Below are 21,770 nucleotides of genomic sequence, written 5' to 3'. Positions count from 1 at the left end.
TAAACAAATAAATGTAAAAAAAACAAATCACCAACAAATAATCTTAAAATTCTTTATTCATAAACTTGATGCAAGTTTATAAATTACTGTACATGGTCAAAATTTGTTTTGAAATGGAAAAAAAAATATGAACACAAACCAAAGCATGCCAACGGTGCAAAACTTGACAATCTGTCCACCATTTGCTGACGAGCAGAAAATGAATTCACAATTAGTCTAGATAGAGAAGATAAATGAACTTTTTTATCAAAAACACTGGTCCAGTAACAGAGAAGCGTGCAAACCTATTCATCACAGAATGAACAACAACTGACTGACTACCCCCAAAGTGATTGAGCTCCTAAACCCTGACCAGAGATTTGGGCCCTGTCCAGAAACAGGCTCCCCCTCTACCTACCCCCTAGATCGGAAAGGATTGGCCACGTGTAAGCAATAGGGCAACATATCCACCTATCCTATCATATTGCTTAACCCCTATCACATTGTAATCAGGGTAAAGTATCCAACATCAAGAGTAGCAGAGCTGATCTAGGATCAGGTCCCTCCTGTCCAACAGTCATAATTATCTATGAAGAAGAATGATCCTAGATCTGCCACTCCTACTAAGACGCTTAATACATACAGCCTCAGTTCTCCACATGTCCGTGTCTGGTGGTAGGAAAGGGGGCTAGGGAGGTTGTAATCTGGACAGGATCTGGGTGTCCGCAGGGTTATAGAGACGTGCTAAAATGTTCTACTGAGTTGACCCTAAGTTACTTTAAAATGGATTCGTGAAGTGAAGTTATAATCGTATGCTAACCATCAATTCTGTGCAGAAGTAACAGGACAAGCCTTTGGCTGATCTCAAATGGCACCCTATTCCCTACGTATTGCACTACTTTAGACCAGAGCCCTATGGGGCTCCCCATGAGCCCTGGTCAACAGTAGTGCCCTACATTAGACCAGAGCCCTATGGGGCTCCCCATGAGCCCTGGTCAACAGTAGTGCCCTACATTAGACCAGAGCCCTATGGGGCTCCCCATGAGCCCTGGTCAACAGTAGTGCCCTACATTAGACCAGAGCCCTATGGGGCTCCCCATGAGCCCTGGTCAACAGTAGTGCCCTACATTAGACCAGAGCCCTATGGGGCTCCCCATGAGCCCTGGTCAACAGTAGTGCCCTACATTAGACCAGAGCCCTATGGGGCTCCCCATGAGCCCTGGTCAACAGTAGTGCCCTACATTAGACCAGAGCCCTATGGGGCTCCCCATGAGCCCTGGTCAACAGTAGTGCCCTACATTAGACCAGAGCCCTGGTCAACAGTAGTGCCCTATGTAGGGAATAAAATGGTGCCATTTGGGACAGAATCTCAGTCATCTGGAGTGAAGTAGATGCAGTACAGAATTAACACCCCCCCCCCCCCCCCCCCCCCCCCACCTGTCGACCCCTAGAAATACAACAACCTGTGGCTACATCGCCATTCTCCACCTTTCTACAGACAATGGGCACCCGCACGCTCAACGGTCGTAGATTTAACAGATGGTTGAAACTCCCTCCAGCAATGTAAATCCATGACTTGAAGTGCGCACGTCATACACTTTGGGATGAACGGTGGAGAAGGGAGACGCAGCCTGTATGATTCAGACTGGAAACATCATTCAGACCGCTATCAATAAGGAATAGAAGAGTTGATATTTAAATAAAAATGTTTCCCCCCGATTCAGAAAAAGGTGAGGTTCTTGAAGGACTTGGATTTGTTATTTTAGGTATATTGACCACTGAGGCACATCCTTGCCATTTTGTGCAAATATATATTTAACATTACATATGAGATATTTAAAAGATCTCTTGCACTATCAAAAAAAACAACATAGTAGCCTAGCCTGCATATATGTATTAGTTAAGAGGCTAAATACAAACATACAGCAGATGATCATAATGTTTTTGATACCAGTCAAAGCATGGGGGTGGACATGCAGAAAGGGCACCCTATATAGTGCACTACTTTTGACCAGGGCCCTATTCCCTATATGGGGCTCTGATCAAATTTATAGGGAATAGGTTGCTATTTGGGCCACAGTTATCCCCTCCAAAAGTAAACAGTTTGTTTACCTGAGTTTTGTTCAGTTCAAAACTGCTTTTGCAGAAAGGGTGAGACACCCCACAGGATAAAACACAGAGCACATCCCAAATGGCACCCTATTCCCTATTGGCCCTGGTCAAAAGTAGTGCACCCTATTCCCTATTGGCCCTGGTCAAAAGTAGTGCACCCTATTCCCTATTGGCCCTGATCAAAAGTAGTGCACCCTATTCCCTAATCAAAAGAAGTGCACCATATACCCTATTGGCCCTGGTCAAAAGTAGTGCACCCTATTCCCTATTGGCCCTGGTCAAAAGTAGTGCACCCTATTCCCTATTGGCCCTGGTCAAAAGTAGTGCACCCTATTCCCTATTGGCCCTGATCAAAAGTAGTGCACCCTATTCCCTAATCAAAAGAAGTGCACCATATACCCTATTGGCCCTGGTCAAAAGTAGTGCACCCTATTCCCTATTGGCCCTGGTCAAAAGTAGTGCACCCTATTCCCTATTGGCCCTGGTCAAAAGTAGTGCACCCTATTCCCTATTGGCCCTAATCAAAAGAAGTGCACTCCATAGGGTGCCATTTGGGAGACATCTTATAGTAGCACTGCAGATGTGTTACACGAGAAAACACTAAAGAAAAAAAAAAAAAGGGGGGGTAAGTAACGGCATTCCAAAACTTATCGCATCAGTTCATAAGAGCAATTTATACTTACACAGTATAATACAGTAATCCTTCTTATTAGTACACATAAAAAAAATAAAAAAAGATATTTAGCCAAACATTCTTGGTATACAAGGTGAAAAACACAGAGCCTCAACATACACTGTTTATATGTTCAACCAAGCCTGGTATTCTACGTCCCAAACAGCAGCTTATTCCTCACATAGTGAACTACTTTTGTTTGACCTAAGCCCTACTAAAGAAAGTAGTTCACTATATAAGGAAAGAGGGTGTCATCTGGGACATACCTAAGATGTATTTAATTTACCAGGACAAGGAAAATCCCCCTACAAATAGTCAACTGTGTTTCAACTTAGGTAGCTATAGAATTTAGAATATATCACCCAATGAAAGGTTGTATACTATAGACCAGGGCTGCCCAACCCTCTTCCTGGAGATCTATCGTCCTGCGGGTTTTCAGTCCAACCCTCTTCCTGGAGATCTATCGTCCTGTGGGTTTTCAGTCCAACCCTCTCCCTGGAGATCTATCGTCCTGCGGGTTTTCAGTCCAACCCTCTTCCTGGAGATATAACTTCCTGTGGGTTTTCAGTCCAACCCTCTTCCTGGAGATCTACCGTCCTGTGGGTTTTCAGTCCAACCCTCTTCCTGGAGATCTACCGTCCTGTGGGTTTACAGTCCAACCCTCTTCCTGGAGATCTACCGTCCTGTGGGTTTTCAGTCCAACCCTCTTCCTGGAGATATAACTTCCTGTGGGTTTTCAGTCCAACCCTCTTCCTGGAGATCTATCGTCCTGTGGGTTTTCAGTCCAACCCTCTTCATGGAGATCTATCGTCCTGTGGGTTTTCAGTCCAACCCTCTTCCTGGAGATCTATCGTCCTGTGGGTTTTCAGGTCAACCCTAATTTAACACATCTGATTCTACTAATTAGCTGCTCAACAAGATCATAACTAGATGAATCAGATACGCTAAATTATGGTGAGACTGAAAACCAACAGGACAGAAGATCTCCAGGCAGAGGGTTGGCCAGCCTTGCTACAGCCCAATGAAAACTCTGTCCTGTAATAATAGGAATACTATTATGAAAACATACAATTGTGTAAGTCTCACAAATGCTTCAACCTCCAATGAAAGCTGACTATAGAAAAACTGACTACTGACTAATAACGTAACTGATGGAGGGTGTCTGAGGGAGAGGTAAAATAAAAAATCACAGCTTTACAAGTTTGGTACAGGAATGGATAGAGTGAACGGTGCATAGCCACAACATCTTTCATCCCTCTACGTCTCATGTGTGTTGTGCCACAGAAGCCTCGTCTACTACGCTTCTAGCCTGGTTTGGTCCGATGTTTGTGCGGTCTTGTCAAGTCCTGTGACATTTTGGAAAGACCGTACAAAAACAGATCTGGAACAAAGGCCGTCGGCGTCTTTAAATGCAGTACAACAGTGGTCGTCATGTCATGAGCAAACCCACCAACCACCAAATAAAAACATCAGATAGTTACCTACTCATAAAGGCCTCTTAATGTTAGCATGGCGCTAACCACTCGCTACAGGGCTATGTTAGCTCTGCTAATGCTAACTTCAGATGGCTATACCTTTAACGGTGCAAGTCGAAGAACAGCGCGTTGTTGAGGAGAAAGAGAAGGTATATTAACCTCAAGTGTCAGCTGGGAGGAACAAAACTATCTTAGTTTGCATTCCTTAGAATAAAACAAGAGGGTCATAATGCTTATACAACACCCAGATCCAAAATGGCACCCCATTCCCTATATAGTGGACTATGAAGAGAATACGGTGCCATGTCAGACAACGCCTAGATCCAAAATGGCACCCCATTCCCTATATAGTGGACTATGAAGAGAATACGGTGCCATGTCAGACACAACGCCTAGATCCAAAATGGCACCCCATTCCCTATATAGTGGACTATGAAGAGAATACGGTGCCATGTCAGACACAACACCCAGATCCAAAATGGCTCCCCATTCCCAAGATACTGCAATATTTTAGACCAGGGACCAATAGAGCTCTTGTCAAAAAGTAGTGCACTATGTTGGGAATAGGGTGCCGTTTGGGATAGACACAAAACCTTCTGGCCTCACACCAGAGACATCCTCCTGCATTCTGAGACATCAGTCTGTGGCCGGTAAGCACACTTGTTCTGTCCCCCCCCAATGGTATATTTAAGACAGGTACATGGATTTACAAAATGACAGGTGGAGCCCAGTTCAACTATAGTACATGAATAATATTCAGACTGGGTGTGGGTGAATGAGGATCAAAAGCTGTATGCTACAGGACAGCAAGAAGATGGTACCCTATATCAGGACTTCCCAACCCTCTTCCTGGAGATCTACTGCCCTGTGGGTTTACAGTCCAACCCTCTTCCTGGAGATCTACTGTCCTGTGGGTTTACAGTCCAACCCTCTTCCTGGAGATCTACTGTCCTGTAGGTTTACAGTCCAACCCTCTTCCTGGAGATCTACTGTCCTGTAGGTTTTCAGTCCAACCCTCTTCCTGGAGATCTACTGTCCTGTAGGTTTACAGTCCAACCCTCTTCCTGGAGATCTACTGTCCAACCCTAAATAAACACACCTGATTCTACTAATTAGCTGCTCAACAAGACCTTAACTAGCTGAATCAGATATTCTAAATTAGGGTTGGACTGAAAACCAACAGTACAAAAGATCTCCAGGAAGAGGGTTGGACTGAAAACCTACAGGACAAAAGATCTCCAGGAAGAGGGTTGGACTGAAAACCTACAGGACAAAAGATCTCCAGGAAGAGGGTTGGACTGAAAACCTACAGGACAGTAGATCTCCAGGAAGAGGGTTGGACTGTAAACCTACAGGACAGTAGATCTCCAGGAAGAGGGTTGGACTGTAAACCTACAGGACAGTAGATCTCCAGGAAGAGGGTTGGACTGAAAACCTACAGGACAGTAGATCTCCAGGAAGAGGGTTGGGGCTGCCCTGGTCTACATAGTTTACTGCTTTTGACCATCCATTTATCTGAAACCCACAGCAGAGATGCTTTGCTTTATTCTAAGAGCTTTGTCAACATCCTACGTTTGTATTCCCATAGGGCCCCGGTCAAAAGTAGTGTAGTGTGTAGGGAATTGGATTTCATTTAGGACAGAACCTCAGACTCAGTTTAAAGCCCCTCCTGCATCCTAGTCACACACCATTTTGTCACCAATCTGGCTCATGGGACATTAAACAAGCCAGCAAGTACAATTACAATTTTAAGCGTATAATATTTTAACAATGCCTGCAATTTGTACCAGTAAATATTACACAAAGTGAGGAGGAATAAGGAGCAGTGACACGAAAGATGACATCACTGAAACATCATCATCATCATCATCGTCTTCTTCGCTTTAAATTCAAACGGTCACCACAGAGCTTTCAGTTAAATCCCACTGACCATGCCGCGGCTGTAAGGTAAGAGCTGACAGAGTCACACTAAAAACAAAGAAGGACATGGCTACGAACAAACCAACTAGCTCTCGTCTTGTCAGAACATCAGTGTTCTCTCTCTCTCCCAGGAGAAACAGATGGTGATTTTATGTCAAGTCCACGTTGTCACACCAGCGTATGTACAGAAGAAGAAAAAAGGGAAAACAATAACCTTTTTTTAAAGATGCGCACGATGCCCTCAGCCTCCACAAACACGCCCCTCAGAGGAAGTGGAGTGACGTGAGAGCGACGGGGGACGGGGGACGGGGAGTAGGAAGTCTAGCCTATTGTTGGACCAGGCAGAGAGGAGAGATACTGGTCAACTGAGCCGACGACGCCAGGCGAGATGGAAGAATTTTGTCAGTTGGTTTCCAGGAGAAAGATGATTTACTTACTCCTGATATGTCAGAAGGGAGAAAAAAAACTCCACCCCCCCCCCAAAAAAAACTAAACAAAAGAAAGTTTTTGACCCAAAGACGCCATTCTGTTCCCAGTGAGTACGAGGAGTGACTTCTTTAGCCGTCTTCTTTAGGAGGTGTGTACCAGCCTGAACAAAACACAGGAGGTTGCCATAGTACCCACTGGTGTATACATTATCAATATTATACATCATTCAAGCTCATTTGGATTGATAGTTGGGACTTACCATTCTTTTCGTGAATCTGGACCAGGGATTTGTATGACTGTTGTGCTCTGGCAAGATTGTACTGGTTCTGAAAGGAAAAAAAACAAAAAACAAATAAGTAAAACCAGATCAGACTCATCTTCGACAACCTCATATCACTGGTACCAATTACCAGGATGTTGAACGCATTAGCCTACCTTATTGGCTCCAAACTGCACTCTGGCTTTTCCTTTGACTAAAGTGGCATTGATCTGCATGATCACAGACTCTATGGAATAGGCACTGCTCCAGCCCTGGAACAACGTAAAGAAATACATCATTAGGTCGGTTTTCACCTGGTCACTTCTGTCAGAAGAGAGCAACAAAAGGAGAGAAGACAATTGAGCTAAGAGAAAGAGCCAACTTCCTCAACCACTTTTCACACATTGTGTGAATGGTTAAATATGATCCAGACCTGTTTTGTGAGAAGTTCCATACACAGGGCACCTCCGCCAAGAACGTAACTGAAACAGAATGAATGGAGAGAAGTATCAGCTCAGTACCAGTTCAAGATGGAGAAGTGCACGTAACCGGTTCACGTAACCAGACAACGATTAGGCCCATCTCATTCTTGTCATTTAGCAGACACTCAACGTACCAGTGTATTCAACATAAAGTAGCTATGTACGACAACTACATATCACAGTAGGTCTAAGAATTTGTTCTTAACCGACTTGCCTAGTTAAATAAAATAATAATAATAAAATAATAAAATATTAAAAAAGGTAATGTTCCTTTTATCATCAAACTAGTCTCATTGGTTAAAACAGTAGTTCAGAATGATTTGCATTAGTGATGGATAATGACACAATGAGCCGATCCCTCCAAGGACACAATGAGCCGACCCCTCCAAGGACACAATGAGCCGACCCCTCCAAGGACACAATGTGCCGATCCCTCCAAGGACACAATGAGCCGTTCCCTCCAAGGACACAATGAGCCGTTCCCTCCAAGGACACAATGAGCCGATCCCTCCAAGGACACAATGAGCCGTTCCCTCCAAGGACACAATGAGCCGTTCCCTCCAAGGACACAATGAGCCGTTCCCTCCAAGGACACAATGAGCCGTTCCCTCCAAGGACACAATGAGCCGTTCCCTCCAAGGACACAATGAACCGATCCCTCCAACGACACAATGAGCCGACCCCTCCAAGGACACAATGAGCCGATCCCTCCAAGGACACAATGAATTGGATCGACAGACTGACAAAGACTATTCTATTTGGGTAGAAACAGACGCAGAGAGAGAGAGAGAAAGTCCATCCAGACTTCACTGAGCAGCACTCACCCGCCAGACAGCACAGGAGAGACGACCCGTACGAACGGTGGGTCAAAGGGAAAGTTATCCTGCAAGAGACAAACAAGAAGAAATCTTTTTAGCTCAAAACCTCTTTCAGGTCCAATAAAAGCCAATGTATAATTATTATTATTATTATTTTTTTTAATCGATCAACAAATGAAACTCACTTTATATGAGAAACTGAGCAGAATGTAGTCCACCCCTTCCTTCTCCTTCATAACTTGCAAGTCACTATGTAGTGGACTATCTGGGTCTACCCTGTTAAAATAAATAATAGAATGATTAGACTATTTTATCCAGACTTGGACAGCTAGGAAACTACACGTCTCTATGAAATAGTACCCGGATCTGAATACTTACGTTCTTATTTTGACGTGCCATTCATAAAGGCTGTCATTGACTAGCTCCACTGAATAAATACCTGGAAATTAATAACAAGATATGTACAGGTGAATATCACTGTTAAAACAGACGGATTTTGATGGGGATTTTCTCTCTCCAATTATGCCAATTACATTTTCCAAAGGGCGTGGACATCGACCCCAAGGAGTTAATAAACATGTTATGATTGGTTTCATCATCAGCCCAGATCTACAAGCACTGAAGGGTTTGAACCAATGGGGAGTGGGTAGACAGTGTACAGTTTGAACCAATGGGGAGTGGGTAGACAGTGTACAGTTTGAACCAAATGGGGAGTGGGTAGACAGTGTACAGTTTGAACCAATGGGGAGTGGGTAGACAGTGTACAGTTTGAACCAATGGGGAGTGGGTAGACAGTGTACAGTTTGAGCCAAATGGGGAGTGGGTAGACAGTGTACAGTTTGAGCCAAATGGGGAGTGGGTAGACAGTGTACAGTTTGAACCAATGGGGAGTGGGTAGACAGTGTACAGTTTGAACCAAATGGGGAGTGGGTAGACAGTGTACAGTTTGAACCAAATGGGGAGTGGGTAGACAGTGTACAGTTTGAACCAAATGGGGAGTGGGTAGACAGTGTACAGTTTGAACCAAATGGGGAGTGGGTAGACAGTGTACAGTTTGAACCAAATGGGGAGTGGGTAGACAGTGTACAGTTTGAACCAATGGGGAGTGGTAGACAGTGTACAGTTTGAACCAATGGGGAGTCGGTAGACAGTGTACAGTTTGAACCAAATGGGGAGTGGGTAGACAGTGTACAGTTTGAACCAAATGGGGAGTGGTAGACAGTGTACAGTTTGAACCAAATGGGGAGTGGTAGACACTGTACAGTTTGAACCAAATGGGGAGGTGAAGACAATAAAATCCAGCTATTTTTATACAGCACATTTCATACAAGGAATGCAAAGCAATGTGCTTCACAGGAGAAAACTAATACAAAAACAATGAAAATAAAAGCTGAAATCTTTACTACACAACAAACATAAAAAACTAAAGCATTACAAAAACTGAATGACTAAAAGGTGAGGGCCAACTGGGGAGGGGTAGACACTAAAGGGTGAGGGCCAACTGGGGAGGGGTAGACACTAAAGGGTGAGGGCCAACTGGGGAGGGGTAGACACTAGAGGGTGAGGGCCAACTGGGGAGGGGTAGACACTAGAGGGTGAGGGCCAACTGGGGAGGGGTAGACACTAAAGGGTGAGGGCCAACTGGGGAGGGGTAGACACTAAAGGGTGAGGGCCAAAGGGGAGGGCCAGCTGGGGAGGGGTAGACACTAAAGGGTGATGGCCAACTGGGGAGGGGTAGACACTAAAAGGTGAGGACCAACTGGGGAGGGGTAGACACTAAAGGGTGAGGGACAAAGGGGAGGGGTAGACACTAAAGGGTGAGGACCAACTGGGGAGGGGTAGACACTAGAGGGTGAGGGCCAACTGGGGAGGGGTAGACACTAAAGGGTGAGGGCCAAAGGGGAGAGGTAGACACTAAAGGGTGAGGGCCAAAGGGGAGGGGTAGACACTAAAAGGTGAGGGCCAACTGGGGAGGGGTAGACACTAAAGGGTGAGGACCAACTGGGGAGGGGTAGACACTAAAGGGTGAGGGACAAAGGGGAGGGGTAGACACTAAAGGGTGCGGGCCAAAGGGGAGAGGTAGACACTAAAGGGTGAGGGCCAACTGGGGAGGGGTAGACACTAAAGGGTGAGGGCCAAAGGGGAGGGGTAGACACTAAAAGGTGAGGGACAACTGGGGAGGGGTAGACACTAAAGGGTGAGGGCCAAAGGGGAGGGGTAGACACTAAAGGGTGAGGGCCAACTGGGGAGGGGTAGACACTAGAGGGTGAGGGCCAACTGGGGAGGGGTAGACACTAAAGGGTGAGGGCCAAAGGGGAGAGGTAGACACTAAAGGGTGAGGGCCAAAGGGGAGAGGTAGACACTAAAGGGTGAGGGCCAAAGGGGAGGGCCAGCTGGGGAGGGGTAGACACTAAAGGGGGAGGGGTAGACACTAAAGGGTGAGGGCCAAAGGGGAGGGCCAGCTGGGGAGGGGTAGACACTAAAGGGTGAGGGCCAAAGGGGAGGGGTAGACACTAAAGGGTGAGGGCCAAAGGGGAGGGGTAGACACTAAAGGGCGAGGGCTAATGGGGAGGGGTAGACACTAAAGGGTGAGGGCCAAAGGGGAGAGGTAGACACTAAAGGGTGAGGGCCAACTGGGGAGGGGTAGACACTAAAGGGTGATGGCCAACTGGGGAGGGGTAGACACTAAAAGGTGAGGGCCAACTGGGGAGGGGTAGACACTAAAGGGTGAGGGCCAACTGGGGAGGGGTAGACACTAAAAGGTGAGGGCCAACTGGGGAGGGGAAGACACTAAAGGGTTTTAGGGCCAAAGGGGAAAGGTAGACACTAAAGGATGAGGGCCAAAGGGGAGGGGTAGACACTAAAGGGTGAGGTCCAACTGGGGAGGGGTAGACACTAAAGGGTGAGGGACAAAGGGGAGGGGTAGACACTAAAGGGTGAGGGCCAAAGGGGAGGGGTAGACACTAAAGGGTTTTAGGGCCAAAGGGGAAAGGTAGACACTAAAGGGTGAGGGCCAACTGGGGAGGGGTAGACACTAAAGGGTGATGGTCAACTGGGGAGGGGTAGACACTAGGGTTGGAGCGTTTTAGTAGTGTCTGCTCTGCATGCAATTTGACTAGTTGAGACATAAAAAAGGGTATTGATAGAGAAATGAACTCATCTATTACAGTAAAATAATGTCTCAATGTGTTTCGGTGTCCATTTGACCGATTCTTTTGGACCAAACCTCAAATGTAAATATCGAGTTGAAACCGCTTGCCAGAGAGGAAGATGTGATCTCTCAACTTAGTTGGCGTGAGGTAAAAATCACAACAACAAAAAAAACAGAAATTGAAATTAATTCGATATATCGCCCAGTCCTAAACTGAAGCAGGCCAGACTCACCTGTCTTGTAACTCTGTGATCTGTAGATCTCCCTGAGTTCCTTCATGAGACGATCGGAGGCCTGAACGGAACCAGAGACGGCACCCTGAAACAGGCATCACAACACCACTGGGATCAGAACCAGGCTAACAGAGCACCGTTTCTCAATCCAGTCCTCCAGGACCACACCTACTTTTGATCTATTCCAAAACACTCACACGGCTAATTTAGCCAATCATGGGCTTTACGATTAGTGAACTTGTTGAATCAGGTGAGCTAGTTTTTGGAATGGATTAAACATGGCTGGTGGTCCCCAAGGACTAGGTTGAGAAGAAAAAAAACAGAGAGACTATACAACAGTAGAAATGTTCCCGTCCCCCCCTGAAAAAGAAGAAAGAAACCTTACCGAATGAGCACTTACGTTCAAGTGGTCCTGCCTCTGGTTCTTACGGATCTTCTCAAGGATGGCCAGATTCTCCTTCAAATCAAATTGTATTTATATAGCACATTTCGTACCAAAAAGAAAATGCAGTAGGAAGTGCTTCTTCATTTAATAATAAAAAGCTAGATGAAAACAATAATTTATTTATTTTGTAAAAAATATATAAGATAGTAAAACAATAGTAAAAGACTACACAGGATCATGAAATGCTTAAAAATAACATGCAGGGAAGACGTAGTCTGGGTACCAGTCTAACACGCCACCATGTCATTTTCCAAAGAGACTGGCCTTTTCGTCAATCTCAACATTCAATATGCAGCTGGGATTTATGGCTGAGTTGGTCATTGGTTGTTGGAAATAAAATTTTACCAGGTTTCCACTGAAGCAATTGTAATGACAGTCCACCACAACACACCCAAGAGTTTCCTGATTAGCAAGGGGGTAGTCTGTGTTCATTTTCATTGAGTATTAAAAACAGTTTGAGATCAATGTGAGGGGGGACTTCGCCAGTGGTTGAATGGGAAATAGGACTTCGCAGGAAAATGTTGTCCGAGGTTGCAACAGCAACCAAGGGTGGCGAGGCTTAGAGAAGTCCCAATTGCAGAATGTATTTAGTTAGCGAATTTTAGACATGAGCTAGCAACTTTTGACAGACGGGTTTCGACCGGACAAAATAAGCTACTTTTTAAAAAACTGAACCGCTGCGAGCTACTATTTTTGTATAGTTTTCAAATAAGCACATTATTCTCCTCTACCCTGCAACACTTCACCAGGTCCTTGGAGTACAAGAGATGTGTCCTGTAAATATACCTGGTAAAATAATGGGTAATAAACTATCAAGGGGGTTCCATAAAATTATATTTTGTATTTCCTGAATTCTGTTTTCTCTGTTTTACATTTCCTGGTTAGGAATTTTTACCTGTTTTTTTTACTCTCAATATTAAAATTATTTACAGAGAAACAGAGTATTCATAATGCCAAAGCATAATGATCGTTTCCATTAATTCGACAATATAGCTAAAGGTAAATCACTCAGTTCTGCTAACACTAGCTAGTCCTCTGGCACCATTCGTCTTGTTTGAGCTCGTAGGTCTCGCAGCGTCCGCTTCCTGAAAAGACATCAGCTGGAGCCAGACCCTATTGGCCTCTTTGGTAAACGACACGGAGTACAAAGAGTCGAATGTAATAGCTGAACAGACACAACCAGGCTAAGGAAAACCGTAAAAAGAAAAGTCAACTATATACACTGAGCATAACAAACATCAGGAACACCTTCCTAATATTGAGTTGCACCCCCCAACACCCTTTCGCAAGAGTGTTTAAAGCAATCCACAGGGTTGATGGCCCATGTTGACTCCAATGCTTCCCACAGTATGGTCAAGTTGGTTGAATGTCCTTTGGGTGGTGGATTTTTTTGTTGGAATTCCCCCTCTTTTTTCTCCCCAATTTCGTGGTAGCCAATTGGTAGTTACAGTCTTGTCCCATCGCTGCTACTCCCGTATGGACACGGGAGAGGCGACGGTCGAGAGCCGTGCGGCCGCCGAAACACAACACAACCAAGCCGCGCTGCTTCTTGACACAATGCTCACTTAACCCGGAAGCCAGCCGCACCAAAGTGTCGGGAGGAAACACCGTATACCTGGCGACCGTATCAGCGTGCATGCGTCAAGCCCGCCACAGGAGTAGCTGGGGCGCGATGGTACAAGGAAATCTCGGGCAGCTATAACCACCCCTAACCTGGACGACACTGAGCCAATTGTAAGCCGACTCATGAGTCTCCCGGTCGCGGCCGGCTGCAACACAGCCCGGGATCAAACCCAGGTCTGTAGTGACACCTCAAGCACTCAATGGCACACATACACAATCCATGTCTCAAGGCATAAAAATCGTTCTTTCACCCGTCTCCTCCTCTTCAACTACACTTAAGTAGAAGGAACACTTTCATAGCTTTCACCTGGTCAGTCTATGTCATGGAAAGAGCAAGTGTTCTTAATGTTATGTAGACAGATGCATGCAGGGTAATTACCTTCTCTATTCCGTCGTCCTCTGACTTCTTCCCGTCCACTGGCTCCTCTTCCTTCATCTCATAGTGGTCCAGGTCTTCAATGTCCTGCTGAACACAATCTAAAGTTTTATTGCCTATAGTATAGAAACACAAGCGAATGTATATAGAGCACAATAAGTTTATGATGAATGTGGACATTATCAGTTTCTATATATATATATATATATATATATATATATATATATATATCATTGCACATAGTAGGGTTGGGCGATGTCTTAAATGACAGATCATCCAATCATGGCAGGAATAGACGATAGGGGTCAATTGGAAGGGAAGAAGGCAAAATAAAAGGACACATTGCTAGGCCCAAACAGTGTTAGACCTAGTTATCTTGGCTAGTCTAGGCTACAGAATGATTTACGAATTGGTAGGACTTTCTTTTGTCCATAAAAATACTTATATCACTTATATTAGCCTTTTAAAAACAATTATATCCGTGTCAAATATATTTTTTTAAATTATCATTTATTTTATTTAACCTTTATTTAAAGGCAAGTCAGTTAAGGGAAAAAAAACTGATTTACAATGACGGCCTACCCCGGACAACGCTGAGCCAATTGTGCACCGCCCTATGGGACTCCCAATCACGGCCAGATGTGATGCAGTCTGGATTCGAACCAGGGACTGCAGTGACGCCACTAGCACTGAGATAGCAGGGCCTTAGACCGCTACGCCACTCGGGAGCCCAAGTCACGTGTCAAGCTACATCATTAATAACATAACGCAAGACAACAGACTAACCACCTAATACATTGTATTCAGAAAGCATTCACACCCCTTGACTTCTTCCATATTTTGTTGTGTTACAGCCAGAATATAAACTGTATTACATTGAGATTGTGTCACCTACACACACACACACAATACCCCATAATGTCAAAAGTGGATTTATGTTTTTCAGCATTTTTACAAAAGAAACACAAATAAAAAGCTAAGTCAATAAGTATTCAACCCTTTTGTTATGACAAGCCTAAATAAGTTCAAGAGTTATGCTTAAAAAATATGCTTAAAAAGTCACCTAAGTTGCATGGACTCACTCTGCGAAGAATAATAGTGGTTAACATGATTTCTGAATGACTACCTCATCTCTACACATGGGTAAAAAAGAAAAGAGAAAAAAAAGCACACATTGAATATCCATTTGATCATGGTGAAGTTATTAATTACACTTTGGATGGTGTATCAATACACCCAGTCACTAGAACACAGATATAAACGCCCTTCTTAACTCAGTTGCCGTAGAGGAAGGAAACCTCTCAGGGATTTCACCATTAAGCCACTGGTGATTTAAAAACAGTTAAGAGTTTAATGGCTGTGATAGGAGAACTGAGGATGGATCAACAGCATTATATAGTTACTCCACAAAACTAACCTAAATCAAAGAGTGAAAATAAAGAAGCCTGTGCAGAAAAATATTCCAAAACATGCATCCTGTTTGCAATAGGGTACTAAAGTAAAAATGCAAAAAATGCAGCGAAGAAATGTACTTTTTGCTCTGAATACAATGTGTTATGTTTGGGGCAAATCCTACACAACACATCATTGAGTACCACTCTTCATATTGTCAAGAATGGTGGAAGCTGCATCATGCTATGGGTATGCTTGTTATTGGCAAAGACTAGGGAGTTTTTTGGGATAAAACAACAATAAAAATAGAGCTAAACACAGGCAAAAACCTGGTTCAGTCTGCTTTCAAAACAGACACTGGGAGACAAATTCACCTTTTTAGCAGGACAATCGGCTTCATAATGTACAGTAACACAAATACACACTTGAGTTACCTACCAAGACGTTATTGAATGTTCCTGAGTGGCCTAGTTACAGTTTTGACTTAAATCGGCTTGAAAATCTATGGCAAGACTTGAATATGGCTGTTTAGAAATTATCAACAACCAACTTGACAGAACGTGAAGATTTTTTTAAAGAATAATGTACAAATATTGTACAATCCATGTGTGCAAAGCTCTTAAGAGAATTTACCCGGAAACAATTACAGCTGTAATCGCTGCCAATTGTGCTCCTACAAAGTATTGACTCAGGGTTGTGAAAACTTATGTAAATGAGATATTTCTGTATTTTCATTTTCAATAAAATTTGCAAAAATGTCTAAAAACATGTTTTCACTTCGTCATTATAGGGGTAGTGTATTAGATGGGTCAGAAATATTTAGATTATATTAATTTAGCGTTCAGGATGTAACAACAAAATGTGGAATAAGTCAAGGCTTATGAATACTTTGTGAAGGCAGTGTTTGCATTGAAAATGTAAGCTATGGCAAATAGGCCATTTGGCACATCACCCTGCTGTGTGCAGAACAGCGCTGTGCTATTGTGCTGCTGTAACAGTTTAACTTTACAGCCGTTGCCTCACCCCGACTCGGGCGTGAACCAGGGACCCTCTGCACACATCAACAACAGTCACCCACGAAGCATCGTTACCCATTGCTCCACAAAAGCCGCGGCCCTTGCAGAGCAAGGGGAACCACTACTTCAAGGTCTCAGAGCAAGTGACATCACCGATTGAAAGGCCATTAGCGCGCACCACCGCTAACTAGCTAGCCATTTCACATCCGTTACACTGCCAGACTCCAGAGGTGCAGTCAAATTCAAATACGCTAAACCCTGTTTGTGACATCACGATGTCGTCACCATCGACGATGGCCGTCAAAACGTCCGTCGATCGATGATGCAACCATAAAACCGCCCTACCTTGGTACATAGGTAGGTAAACATGTACACACACACCTCGCCCATTTCTTCTTCATCCTCCTCCTCGGATGTCACTTCATCTGCTGGTCCATGCTATACGGGAGAGTGGGGGAAAAAAATAAAAAATGACTTTCTGATTGTATCAATGGTGTATGGAATGTTACCCAGGCCCAGAATACTGCCTGTCGCCATCCGCAAATCACTATATTTCGATATAAAAAATTATATGAGGTTGTTAGGCTTACCATAGAAATATAATTTAATTCTAAAATGAGCCCTACCTTGCGCTCTTGGTTAATGGGCCCAGCAGGGAGTGGCTGATCTAGCATCTCAACATCTGGGTGCTGTGGCAGGTTGTACAGCCGACACAGGTCACAGATGAGACGCTTTAGCTGCTGTAGGAGCTGGGAGAAGAAAAAAAGAATAACAGGTCAACTATCATTCTCCAGCAGCTACAGTATCTCCGAACCTTTCTCACAATAATACAATACCAACAACTCTTTACTGTAAACGATCAAAATATTTTGAAGGAGGTACTATGATTTCCATGAGAGTCACAGCGACTTAGTGTTCTATGTGGCTCAGTCGGTAAAGTATGACACTTGTAACGCCAAGGGTCATTGGGTTACATTCCCGCTGGGGGCCACCCTTACGGGAAAAAAATGATGCACGCATGACGAAGTCGCTATGGATAAAAGCATCTGCTAAATGGTACGTACTGTGCCTTCAGAAAGTATTGCATACCCCTCGACTTATTCCACATTTTGTTGTGTTACAAATTGGGATTTAACTGTCTTTTTTAATGTTATGATCTACACAAAATAGTCTAATGTCAAAACCTAAGAAAATGTTTAAAAAATAAAGGTTTTTGATTATTTTAAAAATTAAATGTATACGTCTTGATTAGATAAGAATTCAACCCCCTGATTCAATACATGTTATAACTACCATTGGCAGCGATGACAACTGAGGTTTCTGGGAAAGTCTTTTAGAGCTTTGCACACCTGGATTGTACAATATTTGCACATTATTATTTTTTTAACTCTTCAAGCTCTGTCAAGTTGGTGGTTAATCAAATCAAAATGTGATTTGTCACATACACATATTTAGCAGATGTTATTGTGGGTGTAGAGAAATGCTTATGTTCCTTGCCCCAACAGTGCAGAAGTATCTAACAATTCACGACAATACACACAAATCTAAAAGTAAAATAATGGAATTAAGAAATATATAAATATTAGGATGAGCAATGTCGGAGTGGCACGGACTAAAAGACAGTATATAGATATGAAATGAGTAAAACAGTACGTAAACTTTACACATACTGAGTGTAAAAAACATTACATACATCTTCCTAATACTGAGTTTCTTGAAGGTTCTCCCATCTCCACAGAGGAACTCTGGAGCTCTGGCAGAGTGACCATCAGGTTCTTGGTCACCTCCCTGGCCAAGGCCCTTCTCCCCCGATTGCTCAGTTTGGCCGGGCGGCCAGCTCTAGGAAGAGTTTTGGTGGTTCCAAACTTCTATTTAAGAAGAGGCCACTGTGTTCTTGGGGACCTTCAATGCTGCAGACATTTTTTTGGTACCCTTCCCAAGATCTGTGCCTGCGACACAATCCTGTCTCGGAGCGGTACGGACAATTCCTTCGACCTCATGGCTTGGTTTTTCCTCTGACATGCACTGTCAACTGTGGGACATGATATAGACAGGTGTGTGCCTTTCCAGATCAAGTCCAATTTACCAGGTGGACTCCAATCAAGTTGTAGAAACATCAATGATGTCAAGGATGTAGAAACAAACAGGATGCACCTGAGCTCAATTTCAAATCTCATAGCAAAGGGTCTGAATACTTATGTAAATAGGGTATTTAAAAATAAAAATTATACATTTGCAAACAATTCTAAAAACCTGTTTTCGCTTCATCATTATGGGGTATTGTGATGTCATTATGGGGTATTGTGTGTAGATTGATGAGAACTTTTTTATTCCATTTTAGAATAAGGATGTTACGTAACAAAATGTGGATAAAGTGAAAGGGGTCTGAATACTTCCAGAAGGCACAAGGGCAGGGCAGCAGTAGGGCAGCAGCCTCTAAGGTGCATGGTAGAGTAACCAGGTGGTAGCCAGCTAGTGACAGTGACTAAATTCAGGGCAGGGTACTGGGTGGAGGCCGGCTAGTGATGACTATTTTACAGTCTGTTGGCCTTGAGATAGAAGCTGTTTTTCAGTCTCTCGGCCCCAGCTTTGATGCACCTGTACCTCGCATGTTGGATGATAGCGGGGTGAAAAGGCCCGTGGCTTGGGTGGTTGATGTCCTCGATGATCTTTTTGGCCTTCCTGTGACATCGGGTGCTGTAGGTGTCCTGGAGGGCAGGCAGTGTGCCCCTGGTGATGCATTGGGCAGATTGTACCATCCTCTGGAGAGCCCTGCGGTTGCGGGCGGTGCAGTTGCCGTACCAGGCGGTGATACAGCCCGACAGGATGCTCTCCATGGTTCATCTGTATAAGTTTGTGAGTGTCTTAGGGGCTAAGCCAAATTTCTTCAGACGCCTGATGTTGAAGAGGCGCTGCTGCGCCTTCACCACACTGTATGGGTGGACCATTTCAGGAGCTCAGTGATGGGTACACCGAGGAACTTGAAGCTTTCACTTTTCTAGGTGTTGTTTCCTACCTTCACCACATGGAGACAGCCCGTCAGGAAGTCCAGGACCTACTTGTACAGAGCGGGGTTCAGACCAAGGGCCCTGAGCTTAGTGATGAACTTGGAGGGTACTATGGTGTCGAAAGTTGAGCTGTAGTCAATTAACAGCATTCTTACATAGGTATTTTTCTTGTCTAGATGGGATAGGGCAGTGTGATGCTTCTACACCTGCATTGCTTGCTGTTTGGGGTTGTAGGCTGGGTTTCTGTACAGCACGTTGAGAAATCAGCTGATTTAAGAAGGGCTATATAAATACATTTGATTTGATTTGTGATGGCGATTGCATCATAAGTTGATCTATTCGGGCGGTATGCAAAAGTGGGTGTAGGGTGTCAGGTAAGGTGGAAGTGATATGATCCCTAACTAGCCTCTCAAAGCACTTCATGATGACAGAAGTGCATGCTACGGGGCGATAGCAAAGGTAAATGAAATAAAATGACTTTCTTGGGTACAAAAACAACGGTGGACATCTTGAAGCAAGTGGGGACAGCAGACTGGGATAAAGAGAGATTGAATATATCTGTAAACACTCCAGCCATCTGGTCCGCGCAGGCTCTGACGACGTGGCTAGGGATGTCGTCTGGTCCGCGCAGGCTCTGACGACGTGGCTAGGGATGTCGTCTGGGCCGCGCAGGCTCTGACGACGTGGCTAGGGATGTCGTCTGGGCCGCGCAGGCTCTGACGACGTGGCTAGGGATGTCGTCTGGTCCGCGCAGGCTCTGACGACGTGGCTAGGGATGTCGTCTGGTCCCCGCAGGCTCTGACGACGTGGCTAGGGATGTCGTCTGGTCCCCGCAGGCTCTGACGACGTGGCTAGGGATGTCGTCTGGTCCCCGCAGGCTCTGACGACGTGGCTAGGGATGTCGTCTGGTCCGCGCAGGCTCTGACGACGTGGCTAGGGATGTCGTCTGGTCCGCGCAGGCTCTGACGACGTGGCTAGGGATGTCGTCTGGTCCGCGCAGGCTCTGACGACGTGGCTAGGGATGTCGTCTGGTCCGCGCAGGCTCTGACGACGTGGCTAGGGATGTCGTCTGGTCCGCGCAGGCTCTGACGACGTGGCTAGGGAAGTCGTCTGGGCCGGCAGCCTTGTGAGGGTTAACGAGCTTAAAATGTTTTACTCACATCGGCCACGGAGAACAAGAGCCCACAGTCCTCGGGAGCGGGCCGCGTCGGTGGCACTGTGTTATCCTCAAAGTGGGTGAAGGTATTTAGCTTGTCTGAGAGCAAGACATTAGTGTATGTGGCTGGTTTTCCCTTTGTTATCCGTGATTGTCTGGAGTCCCTGCCACATACGTCTTGAGTCTGAGCCGTTGAATTTGTGACTCAACTGTCTCTGTACTGATGTTTTGCATGACCAGCGTTGAATAGACCTTAGCATGGGTACTTCCTGTTTGAGTTTCTGCCTATATGGAGGAGCAGAACGAAGTCATGATCTGATTTTCCGAAGCGAGGGTGGGGGAGAGCCTTGTAGCCATCCCGGAAGGGAGAGTGGTCCAGAGTTTTTGAAGCGCCAATGTGACAGGTTAAAGGAAATACTAATAGCCTGTTATACATTAAACAGTATTAGTAAATTCATAGTATGTGAGGATCTTAAAACATCTAAGGTTAAGAAGATCATGCATTCAGTATTAGTTGATAGATTGATAACATTTATATAATTGTGTTAAAATCCGTCAAGCATACAAAGGGTACGAATTGTGAGGGGAATGTGTAAACGTTATGTTGATTACTTTATGTTGTCGTGGGTAAAAGTGTTAATCTGTGATCTACTAAATGCTCTTAATCTATGAGCCTGAGATCGATTGCTCTGGTCTCCACTCAAGTTCACGGAGAATTCGCGGTCTTTTTCTCATTGCACTAAAAAGTTCTCAATAAGTAAACATTCCGTATCACAATTGTGATTCTTTCCCCCTTTTTCAGGGGTGTAACACCAATACTACAGGCAAATGTGTTGATAGAACTTCGGTAGCGGCTTCCTCATTTTCTTTGTTTAAGTCCCCAGCTACAATAAATGCGGCCTAAGGATGTGTTATCCAGTCTGCACAAGGTCCAGTGTTGTTCCTTGAGGGCCATTGTGGTATCGGCTTGAGGGGGAAAAATACACGGCTGTGACTATTGTCGAGGTATTCAAGGTTGGGTGAACAAAAGGACTAAAGTTCCTGTACGTTATCACAATCACAGCACGAGTAGTTAATCATGAAACATACACCTCCGCCTTTCTTCTTCACAGAGTTCTTTATATATCTGTCTGCGCGATGTACTGAGAACCCAGCTGGCTGTATGGACAGGGACAGTATATCCGGACAGAGCCATGATTCTGTGAAACAGAGTATGTTACAAT

The 21,770-nt window shown here is 44.7% G+C and overlaps 1 protein-coding gene across 4 annotated transcripts in view; it reads right to left on the bottom strand.

Annotated features, from left to right (window-relative positions):
• Nucleotides 1-38: 38 nt before the first annotated feature.
• Nucleotides 39-21,770, bottom strand: part of LOC129854923 (ubiquitin-conjugating enzyme E2 Q2-like) — a 30,768-nt gene continuing 9,036 nt past the window's right edge. Inside the window, exons 3-14 of one of the 4 annotated variants that reach the window (XM_055922103.1) lie at nt 17,010-17,132; nt 16,765-16,821; nt 13,979-14,065; nt 11,932-11,988; nt 11,532-11,616; nt 8,526-8,586; nt 8,333-8,423; nt 8,154-8,212; nt 7,281-7,329; nt 7,024-7,119; nt 6,848-6,914; nt 39-6,748 (exon numbers count right to left, since the gene is read on the bottom strand). In XM_055922103.1, coding sequence (XP_055778078.1) covers nt 6,717-6,748; nt 6,848-6,914; nt 7,024-7,119; nt 7,281-7,329; nt 8,154-8,212; nt 8,333-8,423; nt 8,526-8,586; nt 11,532-11,616; nt 11,932-11,988; nt 13,979-14,065; nt 16,765-16,821; nt 17,010-17,132 — 864 coding nt within the window. In that variant the 3' untranslated portion in view covers nt 39-6,716. Of the gene's footprint in view, nt 6,749-6,847; nt 6,915-7,023; nt 7,120-7,280; nt 7,330-8,153; nt 8,213-8,332; nt 8,424-8,525; nt 8,587-11,531; nt 11,617-11,916; nt 11,989-13,978; nt 14,066-16,764; nt 16,822-17,009; nt 17,133-21,770 lie in introns of all 4 variants that reach the window. The other 3 variants (XM_055922101.1, XM_055922102.1, XM_055922104.1) reach the window with 3 other exon arrangements.

Source organism: Salvelinus fontinalis, chromosome 5 (assembly GCF_029448725.1).
Source record: "Salvelinus fontinalis isolate EN_2023a chromosome 5, ASM2944872v1, whole genome shotgun sequence".
Lineage (NCBI taxonomy): Eukaryota > Metazoa > Chordata > Actinopteri > Salmoniformes > Salmonidae > Salvelinus > Salvelinus fontinalis.
The sequence above is the reverse complement of the archived record's forward strand: the minus strand, read 5'-3'. Positions and strand labels throughout refer to the sequence as shown.